Source organism: Myotis myotis, unplaced genomic scaffold, assembly GCF_014108235.1.
Source record: "Myotis myotis isolate mMyoMyo1 unplaced genomic scaffold, mMyoMyo1.p scaffold_m19_p_6, whole genome shotgun sequence".
Classification (NCBI taxonomy): Eukaryota; Metazoa; Chordata; class Mammalia; order Chiroptera; family Vespertilionidae; genus Myotis; species Myotis myotis.
The window spans coordinates 38,550,843-38,570,878 of record NW_023416368.1 but is presented as its reverse complement, the minus strand read 5'-3'; the positions used below and the strand labels follow the sequence as shown (position 1 = coordinate 38,570,878).

The window sequence follows — 20,036 nt, the reverse complement described above, 5'->3', positions numbered from 1 at the left end:
CCCTCCGGGGGCCACCCCGGCGCCGGCCCGCCCCGCTCCGCCTCGCCCCACCCTCTGTTTACTTTACTCGGCCAATCACCGGGAGGGCGCTCCCCGCGCCGTCTCTCCATTAGACAACCTCTGCATCTTGCCCCGCCCGCGAGCCAGGGATTCGCTCCGAGGAGCGGGAGGCGGGACTTATGCGTCACCCCTTCCTCAGTGGTTTGCGGTGGGGTCCGGCCCCTGGGTTCGAATTTCTGCGCTTTCGTAGGTTGCCGAACTGCCAATTAGGGCCGAGCCTCCGCCGGGACAACGGCGGTGGGTCCTCTGGGTCACGCCCCGGAGGCCGGATGTTCAGTTGTTCTCATCGCGCACTCTGATTGGGCCAGCAGGGGGGGGTGTGGCCCGGGTCCCGCCGCCGCCTGGGCTTTGCTAGGGTTTGCGGGGGACCCGCACTGGGCATTCTGGGCCGCCCGGGCCGCGAGCTACCAGGGTCTACGGTCCGCTCGTCTTCCTTTGGGTCGGCCCACCCTGCAGGGCGCACCGAGGAAGCGAGGAGAGGCCCAGAGGAGGCTGCAGGCCTCCCCAGCGGCTCCCCGGCCTCCGGCGCGGCGCCGCGGGCACCCCCGCCCCGCCCCCGCTGCAGGATGTTGTGATTTCTCTCCACCCACACGGCCTCGCCCGCCCTCGGCTTCTGCCGCCTTATAAGGCATCGCTGCCAACCCGAGACGTTGGGATGAGCTCACACCCATTACACAGGTGGGGAGCTGAGCGCCACGGGCCCAGCGGCTGGCTCCTGGCCGAAGACTAGTGAGAAAGCAAGGCCGAAACTTCACAGCTCATCAGCACCGTCTAGTTCAACATCCTCCTCCCTCCATCCCCGCTTCACACACCAGGAGACGGAGGCTTGCCCAAGCTCAGGGATTAAGGGAGAACCAGATTCAGCTGGGCTTCTGTCACCTAGCCATTCATTCATCCCAAAATGCAGAGCATCCGAGTGGTGTCTGGCACCGAGTGGTGTCAGCAAGATAGCCACGCTCCCTGCTTACATGCTAGAAGGAGGATAAAGATGAAAATCCAATAAATAAATAAGTAGGGTGGTCTCAGAGAGTGGTAAGTGCTATTACGACTGAAAATTAATAAAAGGAAACCTCATTTGAAATGAGGCCAGAAGGGGGAGCCCTCTTGCCTACCACTAGAGGCTAATTACAGACCCCAAAATGAAGGCGCCAATGAGGAACCTCAAAGGAAGAGACACACCTTGCCAGTTGATACTATTTTACTACTCCAACAGGAAGATGTCCTTTCTTACCCTGAACTCTCCCTTTTCTCTCTTTAAAAGAAAGTGGACTTTATTTATTTATTTTTAAGAAAATGCTCCTTTTTTTTTTTCTTAAATTTTTATTGATTTCAGAGAGGAAGGGAGAGGGAGAAACAGACATCCACGGTGAGAGAGAATCATTGATCGGCTGCCTCCTCCATGCCCCACACTGGGGATCGAGCCCACAACCCCAGGCATGTGCCCTGATGGGGAATCAAACCATGACCTTCTGGTTCAGAGGTCGAGGCTCAACCACTGAGCCATGCCGGCCGGGTGTGGACTTTTTTTTACAACTACTTCTCTCAATTTCCTTCTTTTTCTCTATGAAATAATGTTCCTCTCCTTTGCTTTTTGAACTTACCTATGGTTTTGCTGTAGCATGCTTTTCTTGAATTGCAAGTCTCTGCTATTCCCGAATAAACCCCCTTTGCTGGTAAAATTACTGGTTGTTTTATTTTTTAGGACAAGACAAAGAAGAGTGAGTGAAGGGAAATGGTCTCAGGGTATATGACATTTGAGCAGATCCAATCACACAAAGATCTGGGGCAACAGAGTTCTAGGCAGAGGTAATGAGCAGTGCAAGGGTTCTGAGCCTAAGGCCAGTTTGATGTGTTCAGGGAAGAGGAGGGCCTGTGTCGTTTCAGGGCCCAGGGGTCTGACATGAGATGAAGGAACATGGCCAGGCATTTGTTTTTCTCACGTGAAATGTGAAGCCTTTGAAAGGACGATTTATATTTTAAAAGATCACTGTAGCTAGTGGACATTAAGGGGGCAAGAGTGGAAGCAGAGAGAGAGCAGTTGGGAGGCTACAGAATTCCGGTAGAGAGAGGATGGCAGCTTGGACCAAGAGGAGGGCAGTGGATATGTAGCAGCGATGTTCAAACTTTTCCATCTCATGGCACACATAAACTAATTACTGAAACTCTGTGGCACACCAAAAATTACATTTTTTTGCCAATATGACAAAAAATAGGTATCATTTTTATTCATTCACACCAATGGCTATTGTTGCATTGACTGTTGTCAATCTAAGGGAAAAGAGGTCAGTGCCCCCGACTAAATAGGTACGTCATGTTTCAAGCATCCTTGCGGCACGGTGCCGCTGGTTGAAAATTGCTGATACGGAGAAAGGTACACGGACCTAGGACACATTTGGAAGTCTAGGTAAGTGCCCTGGAAGAGGACAAGGGGCAGGTACCTCATCCAGTGAAGGCTGTTGTGTCCAAGTGGGACCTGAGAGTTGAGTGAGAATGTGCAGGTTTCAGAGGTAACTGGTAACTGGTAACTGGAGTGGGGAGGGAAAGAGCCTCTGGACCAAGGGCCAGCACACATTCAACGTTCTGTGGAGGTAGACAGTAAGGGTTCATGCGTTTGGGCCCTGAGGGCAGAGCACTGGGGTAGAGTTTCACCTGCACATTGTACTGGGCCTGGGGGCCAAGAAATGAGTCCAGGCTTTGGAGGGGCCTGGATCACAGAGGTCTTTGGAAGCCTCGTAGAGTTTGTACTTCATTTGAGGGTAGCAGGAGCTGTCAAGAGTGTTTTAAGCCAGAGATAAGTGTGATCAGATTTGCTTACTCTGTGCCACACTGTGGAGGACCCGCTAGGAGTGGGGATCAAGGGTCAGGAGAGAGGGGCTCAGCTGCCTTGTGAGCACCTGTTGTTTTGGTGCCAAGAATCCGAACACCCCTCCTCTTTAGGAGGAAACCTATGAAATGCAAAGACGGGCCCTGCATTCCACTATGGAAATCAAAGGGGAGGCAGAATCTCTAAGGTTCCTCATAGCTGGCGCATGGAAAGGGAAGGGCAGGCCGCCAAGGGGAGTGGAAAAGAGGGAAGCGGGGTGGGGGGGAGAGAGATAGAGAGAGAGGAAAACATGGATGTGAGAGAGACACATTGTTTGACTGCCTCCCACACACGCCCAGACCAGGGCTGGGGATTGAACCTGCAACACAGGTATGTGCTCTTGACCAGGAATTGAACCCTTCGATGCACCGGCCGAAACTCTAACCACTGAGCACACTGACCAGGGCACAAGGCCTTTTAGGATAAACCATTAGAAAGAGGAATGAGGGTGTTCTGTGTCGGGGCAGTGAGCAGTAGGTGTCACAAACAAGTGGCCAGATTCAGAGCAATCATGGAGCTGGTGTGAGCAGGACTTGGTGGTTGATAAAGGGTGAAGAGGGGACAGTGTTATGCATAACTCTCAGGTTCTTGCTCTTCAACCCATTGTCTACCAACAGCCTAAGCGATTTCTCTAGCCCTATCTGGTTTGGCTCAATGGATGGAGCGTCGGCCTGCGGACTGAAGGGTCCTGGGTTTGATTCCGGTCAAGGGCACATGCCCGGTTGCAGGCTCTATCCCCAGTAGGAGGCATTCAGGAGGCAGCCGATCAATGACTCTCTTTCATCACTGATGTTTCAATTTCTCTCTCTCCTTCTCCCTTCCCCTCTCTGAAATCAATAAAAATAATAATAAAATAAAATACATTATAAAAAAGTGATTTCTTTAAAAGGGGAAGTTGCCACCCACCATCTGAGATATGCATTTCTCGGAATTTATTCTACAAACATAATTGCACGCAAGCAAAATAAGAAATGAATTTTCAAGGTTATTCCTTGCAGCTTTGTCCAAAAAGATGAACTATGCTAATTATCGTTGGGTACTAATTACTTTATTTGAAGGAATGATACAAGGGAAAGAACATAAGTAGATGATTTGGTACAACTTATAGAAAAGGTAAAGGTGACCCCATGGTCATGTACTGCTTTGGTGACCAGGGATGTCACCCATGGCTATGGGAAGAGCCTAAGGCTCAGCTCTCATCGCGGTCTCCCACGGTGTACTTGTCAAAGAGATACTCTGTCCTGCCGGATTCAGGAGCCCCCACCTTGTACAAGCTGGTTACGTGGCCACCCAATTCTTTGGTGGGTTTCGCCTGCTCATTCAGGTAATGTGTCTCAATGAAGTCACACAAATGGGGGTCATTTTTTGTCAGTGGCCAGTTTGTGCAAGTCCAGTAGTGACTGAGTAACACTTTTTTCCAAGTGTGACGCACACTCCATTGCATTCATCTGATTCTCCCGGTTATCGTAGTCTGATTTCTTGATATCCTGAAGGGAGATTCCGCCACCTTGTTGGTTCTGCAGCGTCATCAGTTTCTCAGCATGTTCCTTCTTTTCATGAGATTGTTGAAGAACATATTTGGCCAAGTTCTTTAAAGCCACATCATCACGGTCAAAGTAGTAAGACACGGATAGGTAGATGTAGAAGGCATAGATTCTGTGGTTGACGGTGGCCTCCAAGTCCCGGTGGTAGTTCTGCCGCAACTGAGAGGGAGACACAATTTTCTGGGTGGGTGGCGGGGGCCTTGGGGCATCTGAGGGTGCAACGAGGAATGAACGCGGAATGATCTATGCAGCCCATGGGGATGGGAGCTGAGTGCTGGGTCTGCCCAAGCACTGTTGAAGCAGGAAACTGGGGCAACTCTCAGCCAAGACTGTCCTGCACTAATTATCCTTAACAGGGACCGAGGAGGTAAAATTTGGTTCTTTCTGGTACAGGAATACTGTGTAGCTGTTACAAAAAAGTGCAGGTGCTCTTCCTGCTCTGATATAAACAATCTCCAAGATACATTGTTAAATAAAAAAGGAAAGCGCAGAGCAGTGTATAAGGTTTGCTACCATTTTTTTAAAAAAAGATCAGGATAGGCTGGGTTATGCTGCAGTAATAAGCAATCTCTAAATCTCAGAGACATTAGACTTAAAACAAATTTATCTCTCAGGTTCACCACATGGCTGATGCAGGTTGTTGGGAAGTGGGCAGGATCCACTCAGAGTCGTCACTCAGGGACTGATGGTGACAAGGGCTCCATCTCAATTTGTGCTTCCACAGTAGCAGCTGGTGAAAGGAAATGTGAATTACGTGTAGCCCTGAAAGCTTACAGCTGGAAGTGAAGCAAGTCCCTTCTGCTCACATTGCATTAGTCAAGGCAAATCACGTGGCCACAACTGACTTGAAAGGGGTGTGCGGTACAACACCACAGGGGGAGATTGTATTTTCCAAAGATGGGCGTAGCAATAAACTCCCCTCCCACAGGCACTTCTGCAATGAGCCCTTGCCATCCCCACATCAAGAGGTGGGCTCTAGCCCTAACCGGTTTGGCTCACTGGGTAGAGTGTCAGCCTATGGACTGAACGGTCCCAGGTTCGATTCTGGTCAAGGGCATGTATCTTGGTTGCAGGCACATCCCCAGTAGTGGGTGTGCAGGAAGCAGCTGATCGATGTGTCTCTCTCATCGATGTTTCTTACTCTCTATCCCTCTCCCTTCCTCTCTGTAAGAAAGTCAATAAAATGTATTTTAAAAAAAAAATAAAGAAAAAGAGGTGGGCTCTAATTTCCCTGTCCCTAGTGATTCTGTCATCAGTAGAATCGAACGTTACCGATGCCCATAGGGCTGAAGCCAGGCCAGAAAAGGCCATGCAGCCTGGTTCTCTGACAATGCTCGCTCTCCCGAAGCTTCCCTAGGGAGGTTCCCTCAGAACCCGTGGCCATTCTGTGAGAAGCCCGAAGGGAACGGGGAGGCCATGGGTCGGTGCTCTGCTCCCAGGGGCAGGCCCACCCCAGCACCGCAGGTATGAGTGAGGGAGCCTCCAGGCGATTCCAGCTCCTGGCGGTCGGAATCAGCCCCAGCCATTCCAGCTTCCCCAGCGGAGGTCCCTGACGTTTGTGGCAGAGACACAAAGCCATCCCTGCTGTGTCTTGCCTAATTCTGGACCTGCAAAACCCATGAGCATAATAAAATAGTAATTTATGCCGCTGAGCTGGGAGTGGTTTTGTTTGTTTGTTTGTTTTGCTTTGTGTTCACACAGAAATCGTTTTCTGGAATAACAACTGTATGTCTGGAAGGAGAATATTATTGGTAATATTTGGTGTACAACTGTAGGGAGTGGCTATAGGGTTAAGCCTCAGACTGACCTGTGGCAGGGCCACAAACAAGTCCCAGCTTGGAGGGCAGAGCCCTCTTAGCATAATTAAGCTTGACCTTAGAGTCCTCCCTTGCTCCTTCCTAGGTAGCTAATGGGCTGTGGGAGGTGCAGCAAGTGCTGCCAAAATAAGGTGAAACTCACAAGAACATTGCAAACATGTTGACCACTACCCTTGTTTTGCTTTGTGTGCTCTGACTATAAAATAAAGCTGCGGCTTGCAGGCCGTGGCGCTGTCTCTCCATCATAGAAGCAGCGTCCCACTGAGCCCCAGCTGTATTCTCTTGTCTGTCTTCTTTAATCCTTAACCTGTGTTATCTGTACTGTAGGCCAGGTTTCCCTCTGAGGTGTGAAAAATGGCTGCCAGCAGCGCCAAGCTCACTTCTCACCAATGCGGCAACTTCTACAAAAAGAGAAAGCCTCTATCTTGATGATTCCAGCAAAAACCCAGGGCTTGCCTCTCAGTGGTTTGCTTTGAGTCAGGTGTTCATTTGGAACCAATCTCCGAGGACAGAGAGAGGCAGTGTTCTGATTGGCTAGGCCTGGGTCACGTGCCCCTTCCACCCCCAGCTGAGGATGGGACGGTCTTTTGTTGTATCCACATTGGGGAGGAGGGGAAGGAACACTGAGCGGCTCACAGGGCCCCTGGACTCGATTCCAATGTGTGTGCAGGGAGGCTTCCCCACACCAAGCAGTTACCAGACACCAGAGTCCACAGGTGAAGGGCTCAGCCCGAAGGACTGCCCTCCGCTTCAATGCCAGTCACGGTCCAGACTATTATCTGTGCTTCCGACCAACGGGCTATAAATAAATCAGAGGTTCCTCTCCTTAGGTTTGACTCATTTGCTAGAATGGCTCACAGGACTCAGGAAACTCCCTTACTCACTAGATTACCAATTCATTACAAAGGATATCAGAGGGCACAAATCACCAGCCAGGTGAAGGGAGACGGAGGCTGAAGTCCGGAACAGGGAGTGTCTGTCTGCCTGGAGCGTGGTTCCACCACATGGCAGCTCTTCTAAAAAGGGCCAGTGAGCTGTCCTTTGGGGTTTTTGTGGAGGCTTCATGACATAGTCATGTTTAACTAAAGTCAGCGATTTGCAACCTGTGTGCTGCAAGAATTTTTAAAGCATGCAATACCTGACTGTTTAGAGGGCACTGACCTCTTCCCTAGATTGTACCAAAAAAAAAAAAAAAGTCAACAGCCAGCACAGCAATAGCTATCTGGTGTGAATGAATTAAATTATACCTATTTTATTTTTTGTCACATTGGCAACAAATTTATTTTTTGGTGTGCCAGAGAACATTAGTGATTAGTTTATGTGCACCATGAGATGAAAAAGGTGGAAACCCCTGGTCTAAGCCAATTATGAAGACCTCCTACCCTTACCAGAGATTGATTTAGGGGTGTCAGGTGGCCCAGTTCTGGCCAATGAGCCATGAGGGGAGGCCTGCTTAGGATTTTTGTGAGGAAGTTTTCCTCATTTTCTCAGGATTTACTGGAAGGGAAGTTTCTTCTTACTGGAGTTTACATGGTTTCTGTACACAAACCACCATAGAAAAGAAAAAAAGAAGAGCCCTGGCTGTTGTGCTCAGTGGTTAGAGCATCCGCCCATGCACTGAAAGGGTCGAGGGTTCGATTCTGGGTCAAGGGCTTGTACCTGGGCTGCAGGTTCAATCCCCAGCCCAGGACAGGGCATGTGAGGGAGGCAACCAATCGATGTGTCTCTCTCACATCAATGTTTTCCTCCTCCCCTCCCTCACTTCCTTCTACTCTTTCTAAAAATCAGTGGGGAAAAAATCCTTGGGTGAGGATTAACAAAAAAAAGGAAGGAAGGAAGGAAGGAAGGAAGGAAGGAAGGAAGGAAGGAAGGAAGGAAGGAAGGAAGGAAGGAAGAAAGAAGGAAAGATAGATCTTGGGTTCTAAATGACACTGTGAAGCCACTGAAAGCAGTGTTCCTAGGGCCCCTCTCCTCAGATCTCGTGTGATGTGAAATGAGGAATGTGAATTTCCTCACTGCTTCCTAAGCTGGTTTTTCAAAGGCATCCTGACAGGCCTTGTAGCAGGGACAATCTGGTCAGGGCACAGGCGGTACAGTGCTAGACACGCAACTCTTCTCATCATCCCATGTGGCCTCCTCAGGATTCAGAGTCCTTGGAGACAGCAGCACCCACTGGTCAAGTTTACGTCTATTTTTTAAAAACAAAAAACAAAATTTGATAGAATTAACTTGAAGATCTAATTAGCTTTATTAAGCAATTTATGAATTGAGCAGCATCCCATCTAGCGACTAGAAGTATGTTCCAATGGGGTTGTACAACATAGAAGAATTTTATAGGAAGGAGGCTGGGGCAAGGGAGCTATCAGTGAAAGAAAAGAAAAAGATTTTTAAACATAGGTACTAAGCTCCTTTAAAAAATATTTTTTTAAAAATTGAATTCAGAGAAGAAGGGAGAGGGAGATAGAAACATCAATGATGAGAGAGAATCATTGAATGGCTGCCTCTTGCACGCCCCCTACTGGGGACCAAGCCCACAACCCAGGCATGTGCCCTTGACTGGAGTCGAACCTGGGACCCTTCAGTGGATAGGCTGACGCTCCATCCACTAAGCCAAACCAGCTAGGGCAAGAAAGAATTCTTTTTGAGCCTGGGCATCTTTTCTTTGGGGGAAGAAAAGCTAAGGGTTTTTATGGTGGAGAGTGCATCTTCTTTTTATGAGGGATGTTAATTATACCTTAACAAATGTAAATTTTAGCTGCAGCTTAACTGGATGGTTCTGGCTTGAGGTCACTCATGAGGCTGCAGGCGAGACGTTGACTGGGGCTGCAGTATCCACTTACAGCATAGCCCCTTCACAAGGCGGTCAAATTGGTACTTTCTCCCCACACATGCCTCTCCCTAGGGCCGCTTGAGTGTCCTCCAAGCGGGCAGCTGGCTTCCCGTAGAGTGAATGATCCAAGACACCATGGCAGAAACTGCAATGCCTTTTATGACCTGGGCTTGGAAGTCAAACACCATCACTTCTGCCATATTCTACTGGACCCACAGAACAGCTCTGACTCACTGTGGGAAAAGATTATGCACAAGGGCATGGGTTTCAGGAGGTGATCACTGGGGACCATCTTGGAGACGCCTCCCACATTGCACCTGCTCATTCCTTCTTGGTTTGCTCTGCTTTCCAACTATGTGCAGGCTTCATTCTCAGGCAGGCCTTCCCCAAACAGAGACAAAGGTGGCCATCAACATCTCCAGGCTCCCATTCTTAGGGACTCTAGTGGGAAGAAAGTGCCCCTTTCCCAAAAGTTTTGGTGAGAAAGTCCCAAGATTGACTCTGACGGGACAAACTTGTGTCTATGCTTCTCCCTGAACCAATCACTGAGGTCCACAGGTACCCTGTTCTTATTGGTCAGGCCGAGGCCACACCCCCAGCCCTAGAATGGAGGGTAGAGTTGGCAGCACTAGAGACCCATGAGAGAATAAAGGAGGAGTGGTTCCCCCAAAATAAAATAAAATAAATCAGGGTGCCAGGGCAGGAAAAACAACACATGTCCCCCCATCTCCCTCCTTTGTGCTCAATTGCTCCAAGTTCTGTGGTTGGTAGAATTCTAAGATGGCCCCAAGGTATATGCTTACTTTCTCCCAGTTATTCAATCAAACCCTAATCTAGATGCTTCTGTGGAAGAATGCTGCAAATGTAACTAAGGTCCCAAATCAGTTGACTTTAAGATAGGGGTATTATACTAACCAGGTGAGCCCTTAGGAGGAACAGCATTCTTCCTGGTAAAGGAGATTCAACTCATGAAAGTCAACACCAGGGAGACTTTGCTGCTGGCTTGGGAAGTGGGAGGGGGCCATGTGGTCAGAATTTCAGGCAGCTTCTAGGAGCTAAGGGTGGGCCCTGGCTTAGAGCCTGCAAAGAAACAGTGACCTCAGTCCTACAAATGCAAGGAACTGAATTCTGCCAACAGTGTGAATAGCGTGGGAGTGGGTTTTCCCCCAGAGCCTCCAGAGAACTCAGCCTTGGTGTCACTTTTGTGAGACCCTGAGCAGAAAAACTAGTTGCATCGTGCTGGACTGTCAACCTACAAATTTGTGAACTAATAGATGGCTATTGTTTTAAGTTGTGAAGTTTATGGTTCCATTTAGGCAGCAATAGAAGATGAGTACACTTCCCAATGGACCGTGCAATCCCCAATCCCGATAGTAGGGAGCTTGTCTCGGGTCTCCTTAACCTCTTCATCCCCAGAACACAAGAAGTCTCTCTTCCTGCTTCCAGTCCCACTATCTGGGAAAGAGAGAAGGAACCCAGGTCTTCGTCGTCCTACCCCAACCCCCCAACTGGCAACTTCCTGCCTTTGGCTTTCCACAAACAGCCTGTGCCCCACCAGGCAGCTCAATGTATCTCCACTTCCCAGTCCTCAGAGACCTTTGGCCAACTCTATTGATCTGGACTCCTGCATAGGCGGGTGGACAGACGGACAGACGCCATGAGGACTCTGCTGCTCCTGGGGTCCCTGGTGGTGATCCTGGAACCAGCGCTTATGGTGAGGGCTGTGGGAACCAGGAGGATTGTGCGGGGTGGCCCTGGGGGTCCCTGTCACAAGCTTGGCCTCTGCCTGTGACCTCTTGGTCGAGGTGACCGAAGGCCTGTGTGGAAAGGTGAGGTCAGCCCAGAAGGCCCAGGAGGAGGAGAGAGGCACCAGAGCCTGTGGATACGAGGGGGTGACCTGCATTTCTGGAGGAGAGGGTCCCTGAGGAGGGCGGAGGAGAAGGGGCCTGGGTCTTGTGAGGAAAGCTCTGTTTCTCTGGGCTGTGAGAAGAAGCTGGGGACTAGCATGGAATCAGGGGCAGGCTATGACTTCCAGGGCAATTTCCCTGTCCTCTTCTCTCCTCCTGTAGACTCCACGTTGGAAAAACCTCAAGGTGCCTAAGCCCGTAGAAGATGAACACACAGTGGGTAAGTAGCCTGGGTCTGCCTCCGAAGAGACCCTTGGTTGGGAATGAGTGTGATTGGGTCTGTCTCAGGCCCTTGGAACCAGGGGCAGGATCCTGGGCACAACTGTTACTCTTGTCCCCAGAGTCACCTGGCTGGCATTCAGACCGGAGTGCCTGCTGTGTGCCAAGTCTATGCTGATGGGCTCTAGGGGCCCAGAATGCTAGTAGATGTCTGCTCCTTGAGTGTAGGGCTGTTTCTGAGTGCCCAGTCCAGCACCTGCCAGTTTTCTGTTTCCCCATGCTCCCCCATTCTTTTCCTTTCCTCGATATATCTCACAGGCATCAGCCATGCCACACAGAGGCCAGAGGCCTTGATAGGCGAGGAAGGATCAAGAGCAGGCATCATTTGGAGCCCAAATGCCTCTGAGAAAGTGACTCGACCTCTCCAAACTTCAGTTTCCCCACCTGTAAAACCAAGCTGGTTATAGTAAACACCTTAGGGGTCTTGGGAAGGAGAAATGAGTCATGAATCCATGGGAAAGTACTCAGCTCATGGTCAGGTGCATGGTCAATGCTTAAAATATACTAGCTTTTTTAATTAAACTCTCTTTTAGGTGGGGATGTCTGCCATCTCCCCCTTCCTCAAACCCAACCAGAGCTCCCCATTGCCTCCATTCTTCCAGGCACTACATATTCACCTGGAGTTGTGAACTGATGGCCCCTGCCCTGGTGAGCCTGGCCTGTGGGGTCAGGCCTAGCCCCTTAGCGTGGCACTGAGGACTAGCTCATACAACCCTGTCTGCCTCAGCCTCCTTTCCTCATCACTCCATAGCCATCCAAACTGCTCTCCACCCTCTTGCCTAGTCCAACTAGGTGATCAGCCCTTGCCTCATCATCTACTTAGGATGCTCCTCCTCTCTGTTCATCCCATTTGCCTCTTAAGAGTCCATCTCAGACCCTTCTCTCTTCTTTTACTGTCCTGTCACTGGTTTGGTTTTCAGCAAGTGCCACTGTGCCTTTAACAACAAAATAACAGTGAATGCTTATTGAGCAGGTACTATATGCCAGGCTGTGCTAAGTGTTTTACAGGCACTAGCTCATTTAAACTTCACGGTGTTCCTCTAAAACAGATACAGTCAATTCTTATTTTGTTTTGTTAGTCAGCGTAAACACTGAATTCACAAATACTGAACCATTGCTCCTACAGGAAATATAGAGTTGGGTTCCTGCGTGCCTCTGGTCACAAAGTTTTCATCAACTGTCAATATATAAACCTTGTTTTATGTGGGATTCTGTTTAAAGATGCCTGGCTTAATGTGTATTGTTGATTCATTAACATTGACCTCACAGCCAATGGCAGTAACTCATGCCTGGATGAAACTTATCTAAGATACATGTGTTCTCCATGAGACACAGCACAGCCCACGTGCACACTGGAACGCAGCACTTCAGCACTATGGGGGCCATGGTCAACAACAAAAGCACAAAATGTGAAAAATGTGGCACTAAATCAACTATGAAAAGGACACTTGCTTACAACAGGAGAGTTGAAGCAAGAAGCAGTGTCACACCTGGGTTGAACTCATGTGGGAATGTGCACTTCTGGCTTCCAATAATTCAAATTTTCACCACTCTGTGCATGTCTGTGCATGACTGTGAAAGCCCCTTGAGAACTGATTTGGGTTTACAAATAAATTTTAGCAAGAAGGCAGATTTGCAAATACAGAATCTGTGAATGATGAGGCTTGGCTATACTATTTTTAGAAATTATAATAGCAATATATTTTTATTGTCAAAACTTCAGAAAGTACAAAAATACAAAAGAAGAAAAAAGTCTGTCATAAGCCACACTCTTCCAAAAACCACTCTTGCAAATTTTGACAATGTCTTTCTAGTAGATTTTTTTTTTTTAACGCATAAATGTATTTGTCCAAAGATAAAACCATACCAACATGCTGTTTGTAACTTGGCATTCTTCATTTAAATAAGAACACCCTCCCAGATAGAGTGGCTCAGTTGGTTGAGTGTGATCCCATGTACCAAAAAGTGGCCGTTTTGATTCCTGGCCAGGGCACATACCTGGGTTGCAGGTTTAATCCCCAGTTGGGAAGCATATGGAAGGCAACTGATTGATATTTCTCTCTCACATCTCTCTCTCTCTCTCTCTCTCTCTCTCTCTCTTTCTCTCTCTCTCTAAGCATGTCCTCAGATAAGGATTTAAAAATATAATAAAAATGCCTGACCGGTGTGGTTCAGTGGTTGAGCTTTGATCTATGAACCAGGAGGTCATGGTTCGATTCTTGGTCAGGACACATGCCCGGGGTTCTGGGCTCATTCCCCAAAGGAGGGCATGACAATCAATGATTCTCTCTCATCATTGATGTTTATATCTCTCCCTTTCCCTTCCTCTCTGAAATCAATAAAGATATATTTTAAAAATAATAAAAATAAACAAATTATGAGCACCTTTCTGTACTAATATATCTACATCATCATTTAAATTGTTTATTGTTGTAAAATACACATAACATAAAATTTACTATCTTAACCATTTTTAAGTGTACAATTCAGTGGTATTAAGTACATTCATATTGTGCAACCATCAGCAACACCTGTCTCCAGAACGCTTCATCTTGCAAAACTAAAACGCTTTGACTGTACTATTATTATTGCCATCTTACAGATGAGGAGACTGAGGCTCAGAGTGGTCAAGTGACTGCAACATTCAACAAGCATTGACAAAGCCCTTCCTTTGTGGCAAGCACTCTTCTAACGCGTGTGTGCGTGCAGGGGAGGGGGGCGGGGGCGGGCTGCAGACTTGCACAAGGTCATACACCTAGGAGGTGCTGGAGTCTGAGACCACTCCAGCTGTCTAACGCTTGGACCCAACTTCTTAAGCAGGAAAATTGAAGGCATAGCGATTTTGTGTGTGTGTGTGTGTGTGTGTGTGTGTGTGTGTGTGTGTGTGAAAGGTTTCAGAGAGAGGAAGGGAGAGGGGGAGAGAGATAGAAACATCAATAATGGGAGAGAATCATTGGTTGACTGCTTCCTGCATGCTCTCTGCTGGGGATTGAGCCTGTAATCCGGGCATGTGCCCTGACCAGGAATCTAACCATGACCTCCTGGTTCCTGGGTCTATGCTCAACTGAGTCATACCAGAGGGACTGGCAGCACAGTGATCTTTTGGGGGGTCTATTTTTTCCAACTAGACCCTGAGCAGGGTGCCTGGGAGATTGGCACAGGGAACGTCATTAGAGCGTGTGTTCTCTCCGCAGTTCTCACTGTCACTGGGGAGCCCTGCTACTTCCCTTTCCAGTACCGCCGGCAGCTGTATCATCAGTGCACCCGCAGGGGCCGAATTGGCCTCCGGCCCTGGTAAGATGACCCAGAAGGGGTTGGGGCAGGACCTGGGGAGATGGCCTCTGCCCTGCATCCACGCAAGGAAACCTGCTTGGAGAGAGGGACTGTGATAAGGAGGGTGGGCCTGGGCAGAGCAGGGAGCTTTATCTCTTTCTCCAGGTGTGCTACTACCCCCAACTTTGACCAGGACCAACGATGGGGATACTGCCTGAAGCCCCAGAAAGTGCAAGGTGCCACACACAGCCTCTGGGGTGGCCCCAGGCCCTCCCCTCCCCCCTCATTACTTTTCTGAGTCTCATCAGACTCTACACACCTGGGATTCTGGGCCCTCCCTCCAGCGGGAGAAGTTCTGGGAGGGGGTAGCCCCATTTTGCATGCGGGTAAACGAAGGCCTGGAAACAAGGCCAAAAGACAAGACAAGCAGGTTCAGGCATGGACTTGGCTCCTATGGTCTGACTCAGGCTCCCCTCTTCCTCCCACTGTGCCCATCTCTCAGACCACTGCAGCACACACAACCCCTGCCAGCGGGGCGGCACCTGTGTGAACATGCCAGACGGCCCTCGCTGCATCTGTCCAGAACACTTCACGGGGAAGCACTGCCAGAGAGGTAAGGGATGCTGGGGTGGGCGGGGTGGGGGCTGGGGAGCAGGAGCAGCCCTGCCTGAACAGGTCCCAGGACCCTCAGAGACTGGCATGGCCCCAGTCTGTCTGAGACCAGAACACCACTTTGTCCCCAGAGAAGTGCTTCGAGCCCCAGCTTCTCCAGTTCTTCCACGAGAATGAAACATGGCATAGGCTTGAGCCGGCAGGCGTGGCCAAGTGCCAGTGCCAAGGCCCCCAAGCCCACTGCAAGCCCCTGGCCAGCCGGGGTGAGTGAATGGTCCGGAGCTGGTCGGGAGGAGGGAGGAGAAGCTGGCGGAAGGTCGGTGGTGTGCCTCCGGAAGGGGGAGAGCTCTCTGTGGGGTCTTGGGGCCCAGAGGTGGCTCAAGGCCTCCTCCTCTCAGTCTGTAGCAACAACCCATGCCTCCACGGCGGCCGCTGCCTCGAGGCGGAGGGTCACCATCTGTGCAGTTGTCCCGAGGGCTACGCGGGACGCTTCTGCGACGTGGGTGAGTCGGTCCAGCTGGAGGCAGAAGGCCCGCCTCCACCTGGGGAGGCTCGCCGAGAGGGAGGGGAGAGAGGGGGAGGGGGAGAGACCGAGACAGGAGGGGAGGGACGAGGAGAGGAGAGAAGAGGAGGGGCGGGGAGGGGAGAGGAGAGAAGAGGAGGGGCGGGGAGGGGAGAGGAGAGAAGAGGAGGGGCGGGGAGGGGAGGGGGACCACACCAGCCCCGGCTGCAGGGAGCCTCCTCTCTCCCCAGACAAAGAGGCCAACTGCTACGAGGGCCTTGGGTTGGGCTACCGAGGCGCTGCTGGGACCACGATCTCGGGCGCGCGGTGTCAGTCTTGGTCGTCGGAGATCACTTACCAGAACCTGACTACAGAGCAAGCACTGAATAGGGGACTGGGCCACCATGCCTTCTGCCGGTACCGCGCCGGGCCGGGCAGGGCGTCCCCCCTCCTCTCTTCAGGGCCCTTTGGGGCTCCCCAAGCTCTAATAGGGCCCTCTCCCGTGGTGACAGGAACCCAGACAATGACACTCAGCCGTGGTGTTTCGTGTGGAGCGGCAACCGGCTGAGCTGGGAATATTGCGACCTAGCACGATGCCAAGCCCCAACCCTATCAGCGCCCCAGACCCAGTCTCCATTACGGGGACCCCTTATGCGCCTGGAGCGCCCCCTACCCTCGCGTTCAGCATGGCCAGAGCCTCAGGTCACGACCCAGACCCCAGGTAACTGGGAAGGGGCAGGAAGACCAAACAGAGAGCGCACGGGGCGAGCTACGTTACAGCCACTCGTGGGTTTCCCTGTCCTCAGCCCGGGCTCCTCCACAGCCTTGGGCGCGATGCCGAAGCCCCCTGTGCTCCGGGACGAGATGCCGGGGGTCCGGGACGAGATGCCGGGGAGGCCACCCGTGCTCTGGGAGGAGATACTGGAGAGGCCACCCGTGCTCTGGGAGGAGATACCAGAGCTGCCCTGGGAAGATATGCGTGGGAGCCCCCCCAGGCTCGGAATCGGAGCCACCTGCGGACAGAGGCTCCGGAAAGGGCTGTCCTCCCGGAAACGCGTCGTCGGGGGACTGGTGGCGCTGCCCGGCGCGCACCCCTACATCGCCGCGCTGTACTGGGGCCACAGTTTCTGCGCCGGCAGCCTCATCGCCCCTTGCTGGGTGCTGACCGCAGCTCACTGCCTGCAGAACCGGCCAGTACCGCCTGCCCGGCGTAGGCTCAGGCCCGCGCGACACCCGAACCCATGCCCTCTCTTCCCCCGGCCCCCGCCCCCAGTTCCCCTGGAGGAAGCTGAGACCCAGGAAGGGGCTCCGGGGCAGGGGGCTTCTCCTGGCCGCCGGTGTCCGGCTCTGAACCTGCATCCTCTTCCCACCCTGCCCGCAGGCCGGCGCCGGAGGAGCTGACTGTGGTGCTGGGCCAGGACCGCCACAACCAGAGCTGTGCGCAGTGCCAGATCCTGGCCGTGCGCGCCTACCACCTGCACGAGGACTTCTCACCCGTCACCTACCAGCACGACCTGGGTGCGTGGGGGCGCCCCCGGGGACCGGGGAATTGGGAGGAGGGCTCGGAGGCCGGCGTGCGGGCCTCACGCTCCTCCCCGCCCGGGTTAGCGTTGCTGCACCTGCAGGAGAGCCAGGACGGCAGCTGCGCACGCCGGTCGCCTGCCGTGGGGCCCGTTTGCCTGCCGAGCGGCGCCGCTCGCCCCGCCGAACCCGAGGCCGCGCTCTGCGAGGTAGCCGGCTGGGGCCACCAATTCGAGGGTAGGCAGAACCGCTGGGGGCGGGAGGGAGACCTCTGGCACCGGGGTGGGCAAGACAAGCCCGCAGCTTTGGTATCACCAGGGACGGGAGGGGCTGACCTGCTGGGCTGTGAGGACGTGCAGTGCCCTGTCTCTGCAGCCACCCCTCCCCGGGCCTGGAATCCACTCTTGGGGGCCCCCAAACTCCAGAGTACAGGGAGCATCACACTTCCTCTTGGGTCCCACTGGGCACCGGTATGCACGGCTAACTAGGACACGGGCCTGCGCTCGAACAGGGTGGGTAGTTGAGGTTCTGAGATGCTGGCTGGGAAGGGGGAGGCCTGCTCCGCCCCGCCCATCGCCCATTCGCATCCCGCTCCCCTCGGGCCTGTTTTCTGGTCTGTGAAAGGTGTTACCGGCAGCTGCCTCCCTCCCGGGCCTGTTGCGAGGGAGGCAGTGGATCTGGAAGAGCCTGGCGCAGGCGGGGAGCCGAGTCGGGAGTGGTGGGGTGAGCACTTCCTTGGTTCCCAGGGGCGGAGGAATATGCCAGCTTTCTGCAGGAGGCGCAGGTGCCGCTAATCCCTCACGAGCACTGCTCCGACCCTGATATGCACGGCAACGCCTTCTACCCCGGCATGCTCTGCGCTGGTTTTCCCGAGGGGGGCACCGACGCGTGCCAGGTGAGCCTTCGGGCCCGCTTCGCGCCCTACCCCCACCCCGTCCAGTGCAGACCCCAGGCCAAGGGCGCTGAGCCGTGTATCTCCACCCAGGGTGACTCCGGGGGTCCGTTGGTGTGTGAGGAGGAGGACGAAAAGCGTCAGCTCACCCTGCGAGGCATCATCAGCTGGGGCTCGGGCTGTGGCGACCGTAACAAGCCGGGTGTGTACACCGATGTGGCCAACTACCTGACTTGGATCCGTGAGCACATGGCTTCCTGACCGCCCAGGAACTCCTCTTTTCCTCCTCGGTGGTCCTGGAATGGGAGGATGGCTGGGCCTGATCCTGGACCGCAAGGATGTGTTCCAGCACCGTCAGTCCGTCAGTCCGGCCCCAGGCACGGAGTAAACACTCAATAAAGTGCTTTGGAAATGCTTCAGAGGCACAGCTCTTCAGGGGTCCCGCTGGGAAATGCCGAGACAGTAAGCCAGTAAGCGCAGCTTCTCCACCGCCCCTAGAGAGCAGGATCTATTGAGATCTTATGCGAGATTTAGATTCTTGTCCAGCTGACGTTTACTGAGCCGGTGTACTGAGCCCTGTGCAGAGTGGCTCCACATATTATTTCTCGTATGAAACATTAATATTTTAAATTTCCAGAGAAATTCTCAGCCTTGACTGCACGTCAGAACCTATGCCCGAGATCCACCTCAGAGCAATTAAATCCCATGTCTCTAGGGATGGGGCATGGGCAGTGGTATGTTTTAAAAGTTCCCCGGTGATGACATGTTCAGGCGGGGTTGGGAACCGTGGTTAGAAATGCTTAACCTGAAAACTGGTGTGGAGCCTTAGGGCTGGCGGCCAGAGTGGAGTCCCTCACTTCCCCCCAACGCTGCTAGGGCAGTGGGTCTCCGAGTGCGAACCTGGGACCAGCAGCAGTGGCGGCGCCAGGGAATTTGTAGAAATGCACACTTTCAGGGTACACGCCATACTACGGAATCAGAAACTCTGAGTTGGGCCCAGCAGTCTGCACCACAGCTTTCCAGGCGATTCTGGAGCGCCGACATTAGAGAACCATGTTCTGGGGACCAGGCAGAGAGGCCCCACTGTCCAGACGTGGCATCTTTTTATTTAAAAAAAAATATTTTGCCATAACCGGTTTGGCTCAGTGGATAGAGCGTCGGCCTGAGGACTGAAGGGTCCCAGGTTCGATTCCAGTCAAGGGCATGTACCTTGTTTGTGGGCACATCCCCAGTGGGGGGTGTGCAGGAGGCAGCTGATCGATGTTTCTCTCTCATCGATGTTTCTAACTCTCTATCCCTCTTCCTTCCTCTCTGTAAAAAAATCAATAAAATATATTAAAAAAATATTTTATTGATTTTTTTACAGAGAGAAAGGGAGAGGGATAGAGAGTCAGAAACATCAATCAACTGCCTCCTGCACACCCCCCACTGGGGATGTGCCTGCAACCAAGGTACATGCCCTTGACTGGAATGGAACCTGGGACTTTTCAGTCCGCAGACCGACGCTCTATCCATTAAGCCAAACCGGCCAGGGCTGATGTGGCATCTTTAAAAATATATATATATATATATATATATATATATATATATATATATATGCCGAAACCGGTTTGGCTCAGTGGATAGAGCGTCGGCCTGCGGACTCAAAGGTCCCAGGTTCGATTCCGGTCAAGGGCATGTACCTGGGTTGCGGGCACATCCCCAGTAGGAGATGTGCAGGAGGCAGCTGATATGTTTCTCTCTCTTCGATGTTTCTAACTCTCTATCTCTCTCCCTTCCTCTCTGTAAAAAATCAATAAAAATATATTTAAAATATATATATTTTTTATTGATTTCAGAGAGGGAGAGGGAGAGAAAGAAACATCAATGATGAGAAGGAATCACTGATCCGCTGCCTCCTGAATGCCCCCTACTGGGGATGGAGTCCACAACCCGG

At 52.0% G+C, this 20,036-nt stretch overlaps 1 protein-coding gene and 1 pseudogene across 2 annotated transcripts; one reads left to right on the top strand and one right to left on the bottom strand.

Moving 5' to 3' along the window:
- Positions 1-4,112: 4,112 nt before the first annotated feature.
- On the bottom strand, positions 4,113-5,851 carry LOC118657913 (annotated as a pseudogene).
- Positions 5,852-10,693: 4,842 nt separating this feature from the next.
- On the top strand, positions 10,694-18,516 carry F12 (coagulation factor XII). Of its 2 annotated transcripts, none has more exons than XR_004968047.1 (14): positions 10,694-10,828; positions 11,184-11,241; positions 14,495-14,594; positions 14,739-14,809; positions 15,076-15,186; positions 15,317-15,448; positions 15,584-15,688; positions 15,939-16,104; positions 16,200-16,408; positions 16,511-16,877; positions 17,069-17,205; positions 17,296-17,417; positions 17,955-18,103; positions 18,194-18,313. XR_004968047.1 is itself a non-coding variant. In XM_036311682.1 (14 exons), exons 1-14 carry the CDS (start codon positions 10,772-10,774, stop codon positions 18,359-18,361), a joined length of 1,980 nt encoding a protein of 659 aa, XP_036167575.1. In that variant the 5' UTR covers positions 10,694-10,771; the 3' UTR covers positions 18,362-18,516. The 2 variants fall into 2 exon arrangements, 1 of the variants encoding a protein (XP_036167575.1); XM_036311682.1 differs by having other exon boundaries at positions 17,296-17,445; positions 18,194-18,516.
- Positions 18,517-20,036: the final 1,520 nt, after the last annotated feature.

Excerpts from the sequence above, each read along its gene's own strand:
- F12 (XM_036311682.1), top strand. The coding sequence starts at position 10,772 with ATGAGGACTCTGCTGCTCCTGGGGTCCCTGGTGGTGATCCTGGAACCA. Across the intron at positions 14,810-15,075 it reads GAAGCCCCAGAAAGTGCAAG|ACCACTGCAGCACACACAAC; the intron begins GTGCCACACACA and ends CCCATCTCTCAG. Across the intron at positions 17,206-17,295 it reads CACCTACCAGCACGACCTGG|CGTTGCTGCACCTGCAGGAG; the intron begins GTGCGTGGGGGC and ends CGCCCGGGTTAG.